The sequence below is a fragment of the Amblyraja radiata genome, chromosome 3, assembly GCF_010909765.2.
Source record: "Amblyraja radiata isolate CabotCenter1 chromosome 3, sAmbRad1.1.pri, whole genome shotgun sequence".
Taxonomy (NCBI): Eukaryota; Metazoa; Chordata; class Chondrichthyes; order Rajiformes; family Rajidae; genus Amblyraja; species Amblyraja radiata.
The window spans coordinates 108,233,170-108,253,382 of record NC_045958.1 but is presented as its reverse complement, the minus strand read 5'-3'; the positions used below and the strand labels follow the sequence as shown (position 1 = coordinate 108,253,382).

At 45.2% G+C, this 20,213-nt stretch overlaps 1 protein-coding gene across 1 annotated transcript in view; it reads left to right on the top strand.

The window, feature by feature from the left end:
- Nucleotides 1-20,213, top strand: part of LOC116971587 (EF-hand calcium-binding domain-containing protein 6-like) — an 89,129-nt gene that overhangs the window by 30,057 nt on the left and 38,859 nt on the right. Inside the window, exons 7-12 of the mRNA XM_033018821.1 lie at nt 1,050-1,192; nt 3,455-3,609; nt 6,666-6,862; nt 10,757-10,864; nt 11,794-11,859; nt 17,553-17,663. Of these exons, the coding sequence (XP_032874712.1) occupies nt 1,050-1,192; nt 3,455-3,609; nt 6,666-6,862; nt 10,757-10,864; nt 11,794-11,859; nt 17,553-17,663 (780 nt within the window). The remainder of the gene's footprint in view (nt 1-1,049; nt 1,193-3,454; nt 3,610-6,665; nt 6,863-10,756; nt 10,865-11,793; nt 11,860-17,552; nt 17,664-20,213) is intronic.

The window sequence follows — 20,213 nt, the reverse complement described above, 5'->3', positions numbered from 1 at the left end:
CGTTCCAACAATTCTACTATGAACCAGTGGTTAAACCTGGAACTTTTGCAGAAACAATTTTAAGTTCTGTGTTATGATTTCACCCCATGAAATATTAACAACTATAAATTGTTGTTAATAAATTTATCATGGGTTTTCAATGTCGGATTCATGTTTAAATATGTTAACACAATTCCTCCCTTAGTCAATTAAGGCAGATGTGATGCATGGACTCGTTTCCACGGCATGAAATCACAGAGCTTTGAAATCTTCACGTAGTCACTCACGTGACTCCGAAGTAAAATAGTAAGATTAAATGAGAACTTACCAGTTCGAAGTTTGATCGTCATTTTATGAGGAGTAACGTTGAGGGATTACGTGCCCTCCGCTCCCACCCTTGATCATAAAGTTCACTGGTATCCTCTTCTCTAAACTTACTATGTTCAGTCATTACTGTTATCTGTGATTTCACACCGCTGCTTTGAAGAATGACACGCATGCGTCCTGGCGGGTTCTTCACATAATCCCTCAACGTTACTCCTCATAAAATGACTATCAAACTTCGAACTGGTAAGTTCTCGTTTAATCTTACTATTAATGTTCAGAGTTTTGTCCGAGCCAAGTTTAATAGCCTGATGGCTGTGGGGAAGTAGCTATTCCTGAACCTGGTCGTTGCAGTCTTCAGGCTCCTGTACCTTCTACCTGAAGGTAGCAGGGAGATGAGTGTGTGGCCAGGATGGTGTGGGTCCTTGATGATTCTGCCAGCCTTTTTGAGGCAGCGACTGCGATAGATCCCCTCGATGGAAGGGAGGTCAGAGCCGATGATGGACTGGGCAGTGTTTACTACTTTTTGTAGTCTTTTTCTCTCCAGGGCGCTCAAGTTGCCGAACCAAGCCACAATGCAACCGGTCAGCATGCTCTCTACTGTGCACCTGTAGAAGTTAGATAGAGTCCTCCTTGACAAACCGACTCTCCGTAATCTTCTCAGGAAGTAGAGGTGCTGATGAGCTTTCTTAATAATTGGAGCAAAGACAGGTTCTCTCACCCCTTCACTTTGTCCTTTCTGACAGATATGACACGGATGGTCTTGGTGTTATTAAAGGAGATGTTCTCATGAGGAAACTCGGAGCTGACTACAGGAACAGGATGAGGCACAACAATGAAGGCTCTGCTCGAAGATCCTACGATCAAATAAGTTTGGAAGACTCAAGAAGTAAGTGTTTGGCTCATCCACTGCATAGAGTGTGCAATGGTCAGCTCGACATAGATGACCAAACCTACACCAAACCCAAACCTTTTAGGAGCAGACGAGGTCATTCGATCCAATTTGAGATACCAGCTACCAAGACAGATGTGTACAGCAATTCATTCTTCCCCTGCACAATTAAAGCATGGAATAGTCTTCACCCTACCATAGTAACCCAACCAGACGCAACTATATTTAAGGTAGCTCTTCTTCACCAAGAACCTTTTTTGATTAAGTCCACCCTCCGCCACCTCCAGTTTAAATTCCATTTGGAATATATTTGGAGGACCAAGAACCAAGATACCAAGAAGAGTCATGGAGTCATAGAAGGATAAAATCATAATAGATCGGGTAGACACACAGAGTCTCTTGCCCAGAGTAGGTGAATTGAGAACCAGAGGGCATAAGTTTAAATTGAAGGGGAAACGCTTTAATAGAAATCTGAGGGGTAACTTGTTCACATAAAGTGTGGTGGGTGTATGGAACGAGCTGCCAGAGGAGGTAGTTGAGGCAGGGACTATCCCAATGTTTAAGAAACAGTTAGCCAGTTACACGCATAGGACAGGTTCGGAGGGATATGGGCCAAATACGGGCAGGTGGGACTAGTGCTGGGACATGTTGGCTGGTGTGGGCAAGTTGGGCCGAAGAGCCTGTTTCCATGCTGTACGCTCTGACTCTATGATGCAGCACAGGAACAGGCCCTTCAGCCTGTTGAGTGCATGCTGACCATTCAGCACCCATAATTGTACTACAGTGCATTCAGAAAGTATTCAGACCCCTTCACTTTTTCCACGTTACAGGCTTATTTTAAAATGGATTAAATTCATTTTTTTTAATCATCAATCTACATCTTAGGTTAACATTTAGATTTATTATTGTCACCTGTACCAAGTTACAATGAAAAGTTTTGATTTGCATGCGATCCAATCAGACCTATGTTTAAGAAAGAACTGCAGATGTTGGAAAAATCAAAGGTAGACAAAAATGCTGGAGAAACTCATCGGGTGAGGCAGCATCTGTGGAGTGAAGGAATAGGTGGCGTTTCGGGTCGAGACCCTTCTTCAGACTGATGTGGAGGTGGTTAGGGGGGGGGGGGGTGGGGGAGCGGGAAGAAGAAAGGAAGAGGCGGAGACAGTAGGCTGTGGGACAGTAGGCTGTGTCACCTATTCCTTCAATCAGATCAATGACCTCTAGTTCTCAATTTCCCAACTCTGGGTAAGTGCATCTACAAGAACTATACCGCTCATGATTTTGTACACCTCTATAAGATCACCCCTCATCCTCCTGCGCTCCAAGGAATAGAGTCCTAGCCTGCCCAATCTCTCCCCATAGCTCAGGCCCTCGAGTCCTGGCAACGTCCTTCTTGATTAGCACGGGTGTCAGGGGTTATGGGGAGAAGGCAGGAGAATGGGGTTAGGAGGGAAAGGTAGATCAGACATGATTGAATGGTGCAATAGGCTCGATGGACCGAATGGCCTAATTCTGCTCCTACCACATGAACAGCCTCAAATATCTCGGCACCCTTTCTAGCTTGTTTTGATTGTTCTTAGTTATGGTTGTGTACAAAAGATAGACACAAAAAAGCTGGAGTAACTCAGCGGGACAGGCAGCATCTCTGGAGAGAAGGAATGGGTGACGTTTCAGGTTGAAACTCTTCTTCTGACTGAGAGTCAATAGACAATGGGTGCAGGAGTAGGCCATTCGGCCCTTCGAGCCAGCACCAGCACAGTCAGGAGAGAGGGAGATACAGAGAAAAGGAAGTGTATCTCATACCCTTTGATTACCCATTTTCACACATTACACTTCCTTGTCTCCGTGTCTCCCTCTCCACTGACTCTCAGTCTGAAGAAGGCTCACCTATTCCTTCTGACTAAAATAAACTGATTGAGAGGTCGCGACCCGAAACGTCGTCTGTCCATTCCCTCCACAGACGCTGCCTGACCCGTTGAGTTCCTCCATCACTTTATATTTTGGACAAGACTCCAGCATCTGCAGTGTTCCGTGTTCTTTCTCCCACCCTCTGCCCTGAGGTTTCGGCTCGAGACCCTGAAGGAAGGTCTCGACCCGAAACCTCACCCATTCGTCATCTCTAGAGATGCTGCCTGTCCCGCTGAGTTACTCCAGCTTTTTGTGTCCATCTTCGGTTTCAACCAGCACCTGCAGTTCCTTCTTACATCACTTTGGAGAAAGTCCACACAAGCCTTTCATTAATTCTGAACTGTTCATCAGTCTTCTCCCCAGGACTGGCACGGATCCTGAGCAAGACAGAACTGGAAAGAAAAGCTTCTCTTGATATCGAAAAGTGGCTGAAGGACAAATTCAGGGAAGGCTACAACCTCATGAAAGAAGCGTTCGAAAAGTATGACATTGAAAGAACAGGCAAAGTAAGCGATATTTAAGAGTCATTCCTTTGCCTATCGTAGCACTGCAATATCTTATTCAAGTCTGAAGAAGGGTCCCGACCCGAAACGTCGCCCATCCTTTTTCCCCAGAGATGGCGCTGCGGTAGAGTTGCTGCCTTACACCCGGGTTCCATCCTGACTACAGGTGCTGTCTGTATGGAGTCCGAACGTTCTCCTTGTGACCGCGTGGGTTTTCTCCGGGCGTTCCGGTTTCCTCCCACACTCCAAAGACGTGCAGGTTTGTAGGTTAATTGGCTTTGGTAAGAATTGTAACTTTTCCCTTAGTGCGTGGGATAGTGTTAGCATACGGTGTGATCGCTGGTCAGCACGGACTCGGTAGGCCGAAGGGCCTGTTTCCGCGCAGTATCCCTAAAACCAAAAACTAAGATGCTGCCTGGACCCACTTTGTGTCCATCTTTGGTACAAGCCAGCATCTGCAGATCCTTGTTTCTACATCTTTTTTAGAATTGTTGGCATTAAGTATTAGTTAGGGTGAATGCAATTAATTTTACCCAGGGTAAAGGAATCAAGAACCAGAGGACATAGGTTTAAATTGAGAGGGACAAGATGAAATCAAGAGTGTTTTATGTCATGTCCCAGATAGAACAATGAAATTCTTACTTCCTGAGCACAGCAGAATATGTAAACTTAGTACATAACGAGAGAAGAAAAAGAGTTCAGTGTGTGTATACACATAATAATAATAATAATAATAATAATAATAATAATAATAATAATAATAATAATAATAATAATAATAATAATAATAATAATAATAATAATAATAATATATTTTATTGTCATTGCACGTCAGTGCAACGAGATTTAGTGTGCAGCTCCACTGATGTACAAGAAAGGTAAATAAATACAATACATAAATAAGCAATGCACACATACTCAGTAAATAACAAATATAGTGCAATAATAATGATAGTCTGTTGTAGCTCAGAGCTTATTTGTTGTTGTGTTTAATAGCCTGATGGCTGCAGGGAAGAAGCTGTTCCTAAACCTGGACGTTACAGTTTTCAGGCTCCTGTACCTTCTTCCCAATGGCAATGGTGAAACCTAAGGGGCATCCTTTTCACACAGAGGGTGGTGGGTGTATGGTACGAGCTGCCACAGGAGGTAGTTGACAGACACAAAATGCTGGAGTGACTCAGAGGAACAGGATCTCGACTCAAAAAGTCACCCATTTCTTCTCTCCAGAGATGCTGCCTGTCCCGCTGAGTTACTCCAGCTTTCTGTGTCTATCTTTGGTGTAAACCAGCATCTGCAGTTTCTTCCGACACAGGAGGTAGTTGAGTCGGGTACTATAACAGCCAGTGTCGGATTTAGATGAAGGGAGGCCCTAGAGTGTTCCACTTGTGAGGCCCCTCCCAATCCCCCACCCCCACGTCTAGAGGAAGATGGAAGAGCCCACCAGATTGACACCGATTTGCTGCAGAGCGTGGCCAATGAGATAAGGGGCTGGAAAGCTGCGCTTATTTATTTATTATTTATTGCCAGTGCTAGTGTCGAGTTATCGGCTTAAAACACTATTATTCTGAAATGGAGGGCAAGGTATATTACTGAAGGGTTGTTTAGAGACTGCAGTGCGTTGTGACAGTATATGTAAGAAAGGCCTATGACAGTGTCAAAAATATTATACACCTTGCTTGGCCGGAGGCCCCCTAGATTTCGAGGCCCTAGGCTTCAGCCTATGGAGCCGAATGGTAAATCCGGCTCTAATAACAGCATTCAAAAGACATGAAGATCCTTAACAAAAGTATGTGGATAGGAAAGGTTTAGTGAAATATGGGCAAATGGGACTACTTAGAAACATAGAAACATAGGTGCAGGAGTAGACCATTCGGCCCTTCGAGCCAGCACTGCCATTCAATATGATCATGGCTGATCATCCAAAATCATTACCCCGTTCCTGCTTTTTCCCCATATCCCTTGATTCCCTTAGCCCTAAGAGCTAAATCTAACTCTCTCTTGAAAATATCCCGTGGTTTGGCCTCTACTGCTTTTGTGGCAGAGAATTCCACAGATTCACAACTCTCTGGGTGAATTTCTTTTTCCTCATCTCACCTACTCCTGCACCTATTGTCTATTGTCTATTCCATTGTTACTTGTACACATTTTTAAAATTGACTTCATATATTAGCAAAGATGCCAAGACAGAATTAGACTTTTGGACTGCAGGCTTTAGAAATACCCCATGGAGACAGGCTCTTCGGCCCACCGAGTCCGTGCCGAGAGACAGAGGCACCAGAGTGCAGAATATAGTTTCTCAACGTTATGTGTAGGAAGGAACTGCAGATGCTGGTTTATTCCAAAGACAGACACAAAGTGCTGGAGTAAGTCAGCGGGTCAGGCAGCATCTCTGGAGAAAAGGAATAGGTGACATTTCGGGTCTGAACCCTTCTTCAGACTGAAAGTAGAGGTGGGTGGCGGGGGGGGGGAGTAGAAAATGCTTTATAGTGCTTCAGATATGGAGAAAAAGTCCGATGTCTGCAACGAGGTAGGTTGGAAGATACCAGCTTCTGTGAGAACAATAGGTGAAGGAGTAGGCCATTCGGCCCTTCGAGCCAGCACTGCCATTCAATGGGATCATGGCTCATCATCCCCAATCAGTACCCTGTTCCTGCCTTCTCCCCATATCTCCTGACTCCGCTATCTTTAAGAGCCCTATCTAGCTCTCTCTTTAAAGTATCCAGAGAACCGGCCTCCACCGCCCTCTGAGGCAGAGAATTCCACAGACTCACAACTCTCTGTGAGAAAAAGTGTTTCCTCGTCTCCGTTCTATATGACTTACCCCTTATTCTTAAACTGTGGCCCCTGGTCCTGGACTCCCCCAACATTGGGAACATGTTTCCTGCCTCTAGCGTGTCCAAACCCTTCATAATCTTATATGTTTCAATAAGATTGCCTCTCATCCTTCTAAACTCCAGAGTATACAAGCCCAGCCGCTCCATTATCTCAGTATATGACAGTCCCACCATTTCTGTCGGGCATAAATTGACAGTGTCTTGTGTTTATTTGTGAATTACCAGGTGTTACACCGAGACTTTCTGTCCGTGCTGGGAACCTTTGGACTGCACCTGAAAACTGAACATTTAAACCTTTTCCTTCCACGATGCAACCTTGAAAACAGCAAAGCCGGGATCAAGTACATCGACTTCCTCAAAAACTTCCAAGACCGAAGTGAAAGGGGATTGCCACATAAAATTCTTAACAACCCCAAGCACAAGTTAGTGGCTTCACATTTCTGTCACTGAAGCTAATACCTGTTACTCTCTGTCACACCTGTGTCATGCTAACATGCCCACCTGGTGCAGTGGCGCAGCGGTGGGTTCGATCCTGACTACGGGTGCTGTCTGTACGGAGTTTGTACGTTCTCCCTGTGACCTTGTGGGTTTTCTCCGGGTGCTCCAATTTCCTCCCACACTCCAAAGACATAGAGGTTTGTCGGTTAATTGGCTTGGTGTAAATGTAAAACAATTGACCCTAGTGTGTGTAGGATAGTGTTATTGTGCAGGGATCGCTGGTTGGTGCGGGCTTGGTGGTCCGAAGGGCATGTTTCCGTGCTGTATCTCTAAACTTAACTACACCTAACCCGTTCAGCTCTCTCGCATGTGGACAAGGGTTCATGGTGTGACAGAGATGACCCTCGTCTTTGAAAGAAGTTTAGAAGGACGAGGGGGGGGGACCCCATTTGAAACTTACCGAATAGTGAAAGGTCTGGATAGTGTGGATGTGGAGAAGATGTTTCCACTAGTGGGAGAGTCTAGGACCAGAGGTCGTAACCTCAGATTTAAAGGATGCACTTTTAGAAAGGAGATGAGGAGGAATTTCTTTAACCAGAGGGTAGTGAATTTGTGGAATTTGTTGCGATAGACGGCCATGGAGGCCAAGTCAATGGGTATTTTTAAGGCAGAGGTTGACAGATTCTTGATTAGTACGGGTTATGGGGAGAAGGCAGGAGAATGGGGTTGAGAGGGAAAGATTGATCAACCATGATTGAATGGTGGAGTAGACCTAATTACTACATTTGCAGGGAAGGGTTTTGAATGTCAATTGAAAATGACCCGTTGCTTGTATCGTGTGAAATGCCGAAATGCTTGTAAACTGGGCGGTAAACTGGGCAGCATGGTGTCGCTGCAGTAGATTTGCTACCTTACAGCGCTTACCGAGCGAGAGACCCGGGTTCGATCCTGACTAAGTGTGCTGTTTGTACGGAGTTTGTACGTTCTCCCCGTGGGTTTTCTCAGAGGTCTTTGGTTTCCTCCCACACTCCAAAGACGTACAGGTTTGTAGGTTAATTGGCTTGGTGTAAATGTAAAATATCCCTGGTGTGTGTAAGTGTGCGGGGATCGCTGGTCGGTGCGGACTTGGTGGGCACGTTTCTGCGTTGTATCTCGAAACTAAACTAAACTAAACTCAATCTCAGGAAGGGTGGGTCCTGCTACCTCATTGGCTATGAGCTCCATGACCTTGCTCTTCAAAACATCCCTTCCTCAGATAGCCAAAAGCTAGTGTGACACATTCGAGGCAGTGGTGAATGACTTCACTTGTCTTTGGTAATGGTTTAGTTTTTAGGTTTAGGATGAGGGTTAATATTGCCACGTGTACCGAGGAACAGTGAAAAGCTTTGTTGCTAGTCAAATCACACCATCATTTAGCAAGGTTAAGCCCAGTCCATCACCGGCTTTGACCTCCCCACCATCGAAGGGATCTATCAAAGCTGCTGCCTCAAAGGCAGCCAACATCATCAAAGATCCACACCGTCTTGACCACACAATCATTTAACCATTGCCATCGGGAAGAAGGTGCAGGAGCCTGAAAACTGTAATGTCCAGGTTCAGGAACAGCTTCTTCCCTACAGCCATCAGGCTATTAAACGTGACAGTAAATAAGCTCTGAACTGCAACAGACTATTATTATTATTATTATTGCACTATATTATTTATTTATTGAGTATGTGTGCATGTGTGTATACACACACTGAACTTTTTTCTTCACCCGTTATGTACTATGTTTACATATTCTGTTGTGCTGCAGCAAGCAAGAATTTCATTGTCCTATCTGGGACACATGACAATAAAACTCTCTTGACTCTTGATCCATTTGAGGATCATTTGATGGCTCTGGGCTTGTACTCGCTGGAGTTTAGAAGGGTGAGGGGGTATCTAGTTGGGCCAAAGGGCCTGTTTCCGTGCTGTATGATTCTATGACTATATGACTTCACCCAAACAGGTAGCAGTCACAGGATGGAAATGAAATTCTGCAGTCTGGTACGTTTGACTGATGGAGCCCCATTGATGGAATCAAACCCTTTATTGAGGTCAAAAATGGCCATCTTTAGTTGAAGGGTTTGGGCCCGAAACGTTGCCTATTTCCTTCGCTCCATAGATGCTGCCTCACCCGCTTCACGAGTTTCTCCAGCATTTTTGTCTACCTTCGATTTTCCAACATCTGCAGTTCCTTCTTAAACATCTTTAGTTTAGTTTAGATATACGGCGTGGAAACAGGCCCTTCGGCCCACCGACCGGCGATCCCCGCACAGTAACACCAAACACACTGGGCTCAATTTACAATTTTACCAAAGCCAATTAACCTACAGACCTGAACGTCTTTGGAGTGTTGGAGGAAACCGGAGATCCGGGGAAAACCCCACGCGGTCACGGGGGAGAACGTGCAAACTCTGTGCAGACAGCACCAATAGTCAGAATTTAACCCGGGACCACAGCACTGTAAAGGGCCTGTCCCGCTTTGGTGACTGAGAACGTCAGCGACTGACGCCTGCAGTCATGCTAAAAACCGTCAAGTTGTACGACACTCTACGTCACCCGCCTTCACAACACAAGAAGGTTACACCGAAGTAGTTCAAGTGAGTTTATTGTCATGTGTCCCTGATAGGACAATGAAATTCTTGCTTTGCTTCAGCACAACAGAACATAGTAGGCATTTACTACAAAACAGATCAGTGTGTCCATATACTATAATATAAATATATACACACATGAATAAATAAAATGATAAAGTGGAAATAACAGATAATTGGTTATTAATAATCAGAGTTTTGTCCGAGCCAGGTTTAATAGCCTGATGGCTGTGGGGAAGTAGCTATTCCTGAACCTGGTTGTTGCAGTCTTCAGGCTCCTGTACCTTCTTCCTGAAGGTAGCAGGGAGATGAGTGTGTGGCCAGGATGTTATAACAAGTACAATAATAACATTGGAAATGAACTTATCTACAATAACTTTTTAAGAAATAAATTGTTTATTTAACGTCAGCGTCACCGGGCATCACCCGCAGGACAGCACACGTCAGCGTGTGACCGGGCGCACGACATGATAAGGCACCCAGATGTCGCCTGAGGATTTTGAACATTCCAAAATCTAGGGGCGGCAGGGAGACACCGCGCGTCACTACATGCGTCACCCCGCGTCACGCCGCGTCACGCCGCGACAACCTCTTTCCAGGCAGTGGCCGAAATTAGACAATAGACAATAGGTGCAGGAGTAGGCCATTCGGCCCTTCGAGCCAGCACCGCCATTCAATGTGATCATGGCTGATCATCCCCAATCAGTACCCCGTTCCTGCCTTCTCCCCATATCCCCTGACTCCGCTATCTTTAAGAGCCCTATCTAGCTCTTTCTTGAAAGTATCCAGAGAACCGGGGCTTACCCTTTATTCTTAAACTGTGGCCCCTGGTTCTGGACTCCCCCCAACATCGGGAACATGTTTCCTGCCTCTAGCGTGTCCAAACCCTTAACAATCTTATATGTTTCAATAAGATAGCCTCTCATCCTTCTAAACTCCAGAGTGTACAAGCCCAACCGCTCCATTCCCTCAGCAAATGACAGACCCGCCAACCTTGGAATTAACCTTGTAGCCCAAGTGGGACAGGCCCTTAAGGCAGCAGCTCTACCGCTGTCTCACCATGCCACCCCAATGATTATATACCTGTAGTGACTAAACCCACTCCTTGGATTAAGATTGATTCGCTGTTTATCTAGACACACAGAATCTACATTGCTAACAACTGGGCCACAGCCAAGTTCAAGATTTTAATGATAAGGATATCACTAATTTGGTAAATTAATGATCTGATTTTATTTCAAAACGTCTTTTTGTTTCTAGGTTTAACAACGATGGAAGTGTCAGTCTCTGTTCCACAATGACTGCAATAGAAGCGAAACTGACAAGATTATTCCAATCCGACTTCCTTGCACTTTTAGCCACCTTTCAGTAAGTGATTTATTCCTCTACATTCCTTTGAAAAAGAGCTTTAATCCATTGGACCAGGACAGGAATAGACATATCCTATCCTGGGGACATAGGTTTAAGGCAAGAAGGGAGTGTTTTAGTAGGAACCTGAAGGACAGTTTTTCGCACAGAAGGTGAAGGGTGTATGGAACGAGCTGCCAGAGGACGTACGTAGTTGAGGCAGGTACAATCACAATGTTGAAAATGGCATTTGGAAAGGTACATGGATAGACAATAGGTGCAGGAGTAGGCCATTCCGCCCGTTAAGCCAGCACCTCCATTCAATGTGATCATGGCTGATCATTCACAATCAGTACCCCGTTCCTGCCTTCTCCCCATATCCCCTGACTCCGCTATCTTTAAGAGCCCTATCTAGCTCTCCCTTGAAAGTATCCAGTGAACCGGCCTCCACCGCCCTCTGAAGCAGAGAATTCCACAGACGCACAACTCTCTGTGTGAAAAAGTGTTTCCTCATCTCCGTTCTAAATGGCTTACTCCTTATTCTTAAACTGTGGCCCCTGGTTCTGGACTCACCCAACATCGGGAACACGTTTCCGGCCTCTAGTGTGTCCAAACCTTTAATAATCTTATATTTCAATAAGATCCCATCTCATCGTTCTAAATTCCATAGTATACAAGCCCAGCCACTCCATTCTCTCAGTTCATGACAGTCCTGCCATTCCGGGAATTTAAGGGTTTCGGCGCGAAACGTTGCCTATTTCCTTCGCTCCATAAATGCTGCCTCACCCGCTGAGTTTCTCCCGCATTTTTGTCTACCGTAAAACTGTAAAGCATCAGTTGTTTAATCGAAAGGGACCAGGGGTTTGTTGGGTACTGACGTTGATAGAGATATAGTCAACACAAAGTGTACGTTGGTTCTTCTCACTGCATCCATACTTTACTGATTGCAGCAAAATCGACAAGCTGGAGATGAACGTCATCAGTCAGCAAGAGTTCCGAGCTGCCATAGAGAGCAGGTATGTTCTGACAACCCCAACCCCAACCCCAACCCCACCCAACACAACCAAGCCAAACAAACCCCAACTCAACTCAACCTCTCTTCAGGTCCTCTTCTTTGATTCAGCATCTGTTTTCTTTGATTACTTTTTTGTGATACACTCACATTTAAAGCATTAGATACATTCATAATATGTTGGAATCATTCTTCTTTCACCATTCCTGAAACCACCAGAAATTCAGCCTGAATGATGTGAATCGGCTTTTCTCCCGATGATGCAAATAATAAATTATATTGTGTGAGAAGGAACGTCAGATGCTGGTTTAAACCGAAGATGGACACAAAAAGCTGGAGTAACTCAGCGGGACAGGCAGCATCTCTGGAGAGAAGGAGTGGGTGACGTTTTGGGTCGAGACCCTTCTTCAGCCCAACAAATTATTTTGTTGTCCCAAGCTTCCCCACTAGGTGGCAGGTTAGCTCCTCTGCGGTGTCAACAGGGGATAAAGGAGGTGGTGGTTTAATTGTTCAATGGTGTCAAGAGTCAAGAGTGTTTTATTGTCATCAGTTGCAGACAGAACAATGACATTCTTACTTGCAGCAGCACAACAGAATATGTAAACATAGTACACTGTAAACAATATAATAAACATGAAAAAAAGTTCAGTGTGTGTATATATACATATACATACACATACACATATATACACACACACATATATACACACCCATGCACGCATATATATACACACACATATACAAACACATATATATATATATACACACACATATACCCACATACATATACACACACACATGCACATATATACACACACACATGCGTATATACACACACACATACGTATATACACACACACATACATATATATACATATATACACATACATATATATACACACAGACATAAACACACTCACACACATATACACTCACTCACACACATACACACACTCATATATATACACACATATTCACACACACATATACACACTCACACATAGATACATACACACACACACACATATAAACACACACACATATACACACAAGAACACACATATATGTATGTATGTATGTATGTATGTATATGTATATATATGTGTGTATATATACATACACACACAAACACACACACATATAAACACATACACACATATATGCACACACACATACACACATCTACACACACACACAAACACACACAAACACAATACATAAAAAAACACACAAAGCATAATAGTGCAAAAAAACAATGCTTCTTTATTGTCACGACTGCACTGCACAATGACATTCCTTTTGCACCTTGCCATATTTTGGTGCCATTTACAAAAGAAAAGGTCCAAAGTGCCTAGCCCAGACGCTGGACCCCATTCTGAGATCCCGTGTGATTTCTGTAGGGACCAGTTTCCCAGAGCAGCCGGTGACACCAATGTCTCCCACCAGCTGAACACAGTCCATTGAGATAACGTAGAACATAGAACTGGTGAACACTGCCTGGTCCATCGCGGGTACTGACCTCCCCACCATCGAAGGGATCTACAGGAGTTACTGCCTCAAAAAGGCAGCCAGCATCATCAGAGACCCACGCACTCATCTCACTGTTGCCATCGAGAAGAAGGTGCAGGAGCCTGAATACAGTAACGTCCAGGTTCAGGAGCAGATTCTTTCCTAAAACCATCATGCTTCAATGGTCTCGACCGGAAACATCACCTATTCCTTCGCTCCATAGACGATGCCTCACCCGCTGAGTTTCTCCAGCATTTTTGTCGACCTTCGATTTTTCCAGCATCTGTAGTTCCTTCTTAAACATGCTATTAAACACTGCAACCTCCAATAAACTCTGAACTGCATATTCTTGGGGGACAGACACAAATTGCTGGAGTAACTCAGCGGGACAGGCAGCATCTCTGGAGAGAAGGAATGGGTGACGTTTCGGCTCGAGATCCTTCTTCAGATTGTGTGTGTGTGTGTGTGTGTGTGTGTGTGTGTGTGTGTGTGTGTGTGTGTGTGTGTGTGTGTGTGTGTGTGTGTGTGTGTGTGTGTGTGTGTGTGTCCTTTTTTTTCTCATTTAATAAGTAAGTAAGTTTATTGGCCAAGTATTCACATACAAGGAATTTGCCTTGGTGCTCCGCCCACAAGTAACAACATGACATACAGTGACAGTTATGAATGACTCAGAAAACACTAAACATTAATAATAATAAAACATTAATGATAAAACACCATTGAACAAGCATGTGAACCAACAAAATACCAGATCAAAGGGAGGCTACAGATTTTTGGCTGTTGAGTAGAGCAACTACTCGTGGATAAAAACAGTTTTTATGTCTGGCTGTGGCAGCTTTGACAGTCCGGAGTCGCCTTCCAGAGGGAAATGATTCAAAGAGTTTGTGGCCAGGGTGAGAGGGGTCAGAGATGATCTTGCCCGCTCGCTTCCTGGCCCTTGCAGTGTACAGTATTATATTGTTTACCGAGCACTATGTTTACATATTGTGTTGTGCTGCTGCAAGTAATAATTTCATTGCTCTGTCTGAGACATATGACAATAAAACACCCTTGACTCTCCAGAACATTTGGATTTGGACCGGTGCATAGGGTTATAGGGTGAGGCTTACAAGGATGTTGCCAGGACTAGAGGGTCTGAGCTACAGGGAGAGGTTGAGCAGGCTGGGACTCTATTCCTTGGAGCGCAGGAGGATGAGGGGTGACCTTATAGAGGTGTATAAAATCATGACAGGAATAGATCGGATGGACACACGGAGTCTCTTGCCCAGAGCAGGGGAATAGAGAACCAGAGGACATACGTAGGTTGAAGCTAAGGCGGGAAAGATTTAATAGGAACCTGAGGGGTAGCTTTTTTAAACAAAGGATGGTGGGTGCATGGAACGAGCTGCCGGACACCGAGGACCGTTCCACCCAAACCTGAAAAAGTCAACCATATTCCAGGATCTAAGTCATCCAAGGCTCGAGCAATAGCATATGGATACTGTTCACGTCTGTGCATGCTTAAGGACTCGAATACCTAGTTGGTTTAGTCAATGAAGCATACAAGAGGATGGGCCTTACCACTCCACATTAGCAAGGTGAGAAGGAATGGGTGACGTTTCGGGCCGAGACCCATCTTCAAGAGAGGCCTCACCTTTATTCCCCTCCGCCCCCTCCGCCCCCCCCCCCCCCCCACCCCCCCTCTCAACGAATTCCGAATAGAGCTTTTCTTCTGTCACCACCGCCTCTGTGCCTTTTTCTATGGGAAGGAATCCTCACCAACCAGTGATGACCCCTTCTCCCGTCTCCACCTTTTATGATTTGTCTGTCTGAAGAAGTGTCTCGAAGAGATGCTGCCTGTCCTACTGAGTTACTCCAGCAGTTTGTGACTATCTTCGGTGTAAACCAAGATCTTTGGTGTAAACCAGCATCTGCAGTTCCTTCCTGCACACATCAACAAGGCAAGGGTCATCTTCCAACCTACCCCTGCTACACCACAATGCCTCTGAGTTTAACGGTTAACAGTGCGGCACTCGGTAATGAGTTTCTTTAATTAAATCAATAAATATCCTGTGATCTAAGCCAATATTTCTTTGCTGTTTCCTATCCATTGTTGAACAAAAATTGATCCATCCCAGATTTAAGTTTAAAGTTTGACCAAGGCGATGAAGTGGGGCATTGTGAACAATGATGGCTATCTCTGCAAAATCTATCAACTACTTTTTCAAAGGTTGCTGTTCGGATAATTGGTTTATGATTCCTCTGTTTTTCTCATTCATTTCTTAAACTGCAGAGTTTCAGGGGAAATTTTACAGAACATTCAAATGAACAGTTTCCAAAATAGAAACCCTTGAGAAGACTCAGCATAGAATCTGTAATGTTATCAATTAATTCCTTCATGTAAGGATGAGAATATCTGGTGCTGGGGATTCACCATTCTCGATTGCCATTATTGTCTTCAACCCCGTAGATTTTCTTTCATCTGAAGTATCTGCTGCGGTTTACATACCCCAGTCTGCATTGACGGTGCCAAAGTAGAGATGGTCAAAAACTTCCAAATCCTAGGACTCAATATCACCAACGACTTCTCCTGGACCACCCATATTGAAGCAACGACCAAGAAAGCACACCAACGCCTCAACTTCTTTAGAAGGCTTAGGAAGTTCGGCATGTCCCCTACAACTCTCACCAACTTCTTCAGAAAGCATTTTATCAGGATGTATCACAGCTTGGTTTGGGAAAGGCTCCATCCAAGACTGCGAGAAATAGACAATAGGAGCAGGAGTAGGCCATTCGGCCCTTCGAGCCAGCACCGCCATTCAATGTGATCATGGCTGATCATCCCCAATCAGTACCCCGTTCCTGCCTTCTCCCCATATCCCTTAACTCCGCTATCCCTAAGAGCTCTATCTAACTCTCTCTTGAAAGCATCCAGAGAACAAGCCTCCACCGCCCTCTGAGGCAGAGAATTCCACAGACTCACAACGCTCTGTGAGTAAAAGTGATTCCTCATCTCCGTTCTAAATGGCTTACCACTTATTCTTAAACTATGGCCCCTGGTTCTGGACTCCCCCAACATCGGGAACATTGAGAAACTGCAGCGAATTGTGGACGCAGCTCAGACCATCACGTGAACCAACCTCCTTTCCATTGACTCCATTCATACCTCACGCTGGCTCGGCAAGGCCAACAGCATAATTAAGGACCAGTCACACCCTGGCCACTCCCTCTTCTCCCCTCTTCTATTGGGCAAAAGGTATAGAAGTTTGAAAATGCACACCTCTAGATTCAAGCAAAGTTACTTCCCAGCTGTTACCAGGCAACTGAATCATCCTATCACCAACTAGAGAACAGTCCTGAACTACTAACTTCCTCATTGATGGCCCTCAGATTATCTTTGGTCGGACTGGCTTTACCTTGCACTATTTCCTTATCATGTATCCATACACTGTAGAAATGGCTCGATTGTAATCATGTATTGTCTTTCCGCTGACTGGTTAGCATGCAACAAAAGCTTTTCACTGTACCTCGGTACACGTGACAATAAACTAAACTGTTAAACTAGGAAATGGGCAACATTTCGGGCCGAAACGTTGCCCATTTCCTTCGCTCCATAGATGCTGCTTCACCCACTGAGTTTCTCCATCTTCTTTGTGTACCTTCGATTTTCCAGCATCTGCAGTTCCTTCTTAAACAAACTGTTAAACTAGATGGGTCTCTTAAAAATAGTGAAGTCAGGGGATATGGGGAGAAGGCAGGAACGGGGTACTGATTGGGGATGATCAGCTATGATCACATTGAATGGCAGTGCAGGCTGAATGGCCTACTCCTGCACCTATTGTCTATTGTCTATTGTCTATGGTCTAAACTGAGAAAGAAACTGAGAAAAACTTAGTATGAGTGGGTAACTGCAATGAATAATTTCATAATCCACAAACCCATCTGACTCGCTTGTCTGCGTTTCACGGATCTCCATCTAAAAGCCGCGCTGAACGTACGCATGGATTGAATTTCTTTCATTTTTTTCAGATCAGGAGCCCCCTAAGCCCTGATTAACCTCTGATATTCATGTGGCGCCCTTGATCTTGAAGACAGATTTTGGTGACAAAAAAAACTGCCATATGCCACGAGTTTTGTGGCTTGTGCTGACCTGAGAGTGAACTTGCCCTTTGACTGCGAATTTATTTTCCCCGTTTTGTTTTCCCACAGGTTCGGTGTGGAGATTACCGACGAAGAGTTTGAGCTGCTCATTGACAGAATCCCGCTCGATGAAGACGGCAATATCCGCTATCCTCAATTCATGGCCATGTTTGACTCCAGGTATGGCTCAATTACTGGCAGTGACTGAACGCCATATTTAACTCTAATCACGTGTGCGGGAATGAACTGCAGATGCTGCTTTACACCCGAAGAAAGACACAAAATGTTGGAGTAACTCAGCGGGTCAGGCAGCATCTGTGGAGAACATGGACAGGTGACGTTTCACAGAGTGCTGGAGTAACTCAGCGGGTCAGGCAGCATCTCTGGGGAGAACATGGATAGGTGACGTTTCACAGAGTGCTGGAGTAACTCAGCGGGTCAGGCAGCATCTGTGGAGAACATGGATAAGTGATGTTTCACAGAGTGCTGGAGTAACTCAGCGGGTCAGGCAGCATCTCTGGGGAGAACATGGATAGGTGACGTTTCACAGAGTGCTGGAGTAACTCAGCGGATCAGGCAGCATCTCTGGGGAGAAGGAATGGGTGACGTTTTGTGTCGATACGTGTGATACGATAGAACTTAATTTATCCCAGGAGGGAAACTGATCTGCCAACAGTCATGAAAACACAACAAGATTCATGAAACATGAAATTAAAGTGACGAGTGGAAAGGATTGGGGACGTGCACAGATTGGGGAGGGGGGGGGGGGATGAGGGAAGGGGAGTCAGTCTACCCCACAACAGAAGGGGGAGGAGTTGTTCAGTTTGATAACCAGAGGGAAGAAGGATCTCCTGTGGCGTTGTGTCCTGCATCAAGGCGGAACCAGTCTGTTGCTGAAGGTGCTCCTCTGATCGAGTCCCTTCTTCAGCCTCTAATAAACATCCCACAAGTGCACGCACTATTTTTCTTTCCAATGCTTGTTTGACCCGTTTAGTGTATCTGAGACCTATTCAACTTTTGTCCAATGAAACAGTGCACCTCTACTGATTACTTCATATACTCGACATGAGATCTAAATGTTCCACAGAATTACCGTAATTTGCATTTTAATTATAACTTTTAGATGAATGCAGAAGTCATTTTCAATTTTGTGATATCACACTGCTTTGCCTGACACAATCAGTGCCCGCAACTGTGTAAAACCGAGTTACGCTTATAGAAACATAGAAACATAGAAATTAGGTGCAGGAGTAGGCCATTCGGCCCTTCGAGCCTGCACCGCCATTCAATATGATCATGGCTGATCATCCAACTCAGTATCCCGTACCTGCCTTCTCTCCATACCCTCTGATCCCCTTAGCCACAAGGGCCACATCTAACTCCCTCTTAAATATAGCCAATGAACTGGCCTCGACTACCCTCTGTGGCAGGGAGTTCCAGAAATTCACCACTCTCTGTGTGAAAAAAGTTCTTCTCATCTCGGTTTTAAAGGATTTCCCCCTTATCCTTAAGCTGTGACCCCTTGTCCTGGACTTCCCCAACATCGGGAGCAATCTTCCTGCATCTAGCCTGTCCAACCCCTTAAGAATTTTGTAAGTTTCTATAAGATCCCCTCTCAATCTCCTAAATTCTAGAGAGTATAAACCAAGTCTATCCAGTCTTTCTTCATAAGACAGTCCTGACATCCCAGGAATCAGTCTGGTGAACCTTCTCTGCACTCCCTCCATAACATAGCCAACATCAGGGCAGTGGAGGTGCTGCCTTATGCCCCTGTCCCACTTAGGAAACCTGAACTGAAACCTCTGGAGACTTTGCGCCCAAACCAAGGTTTCCGTGCGGTTCCCGGAGGTTGCAGGTGGTTGCCGGAGGTTGCAGGTAGTGGAAGCAGGTAGGGAGAGTGATAAAAACCTCCGGGAACCGCACGGAAACCTTGGGTGGGGCGCAAAATCTCCAGAGGTTTCCGTTCAGGTTTCCTAAGTGGGACAGGAGCATTACAATGCCCGGGCTCCCAGGTTCAATCCTGACTGCGGGTGTTGTCCGTAAGGAGTTTGCACGTTCTCTGGTTTCCTCCCACACTATAAAGAAGTACAGATTTGTCGATTAACTGGCTTGGTATAAATGTAAATTATCACCAGGGGGCGCCACACGATTGGCAGCCCCGCCAACAGTCTGTCTGTTTTTTCGTTTTTTTTAATTTTGAGTGTGTGTCAAAACTTTGTGTAAATGTTCTCCAGTTTGTTTATGTGGGGGGAGGGGGAGGGTGTCAGGGGAAACTTTTTTTCAGTTTCTGAAAGCCCTGTCCCACTGTACGAGTTCATTGAAGAGTTCCCCCCCCCGAGTTTGCCCTGATTCGAACTCGGAGATTTACGGTAATGGCCGCTCGTAAGTACTCGGGGCTCTCGTGGACATTTTTCAACATGTTGAAAAATCTTCACGAGTCTTCCCGAGCTTACCTGCCGTTAGCGAGTCTTTCCCGAGTACCTGCCTTTAGCATTACGAGCCGCTAAGAGACGTCCCCGAGTTCCGACGTACCCGCTACGTTCATTCTACGTGCTTACCACGAGTTTTGATTTTTTTTTAAAAAACTCGGCAGAGCACTTGAATGAACTCGTAGAGTGGGACAGGGCCATTATCTTGCCAGAGATGCGATTAATTTTCAGATCGCATTCTCCGGTCGCTCGGCGGCCTACCATCGATGGAGCTGGAGGCCTCCTCGGACTAACTTTGAGC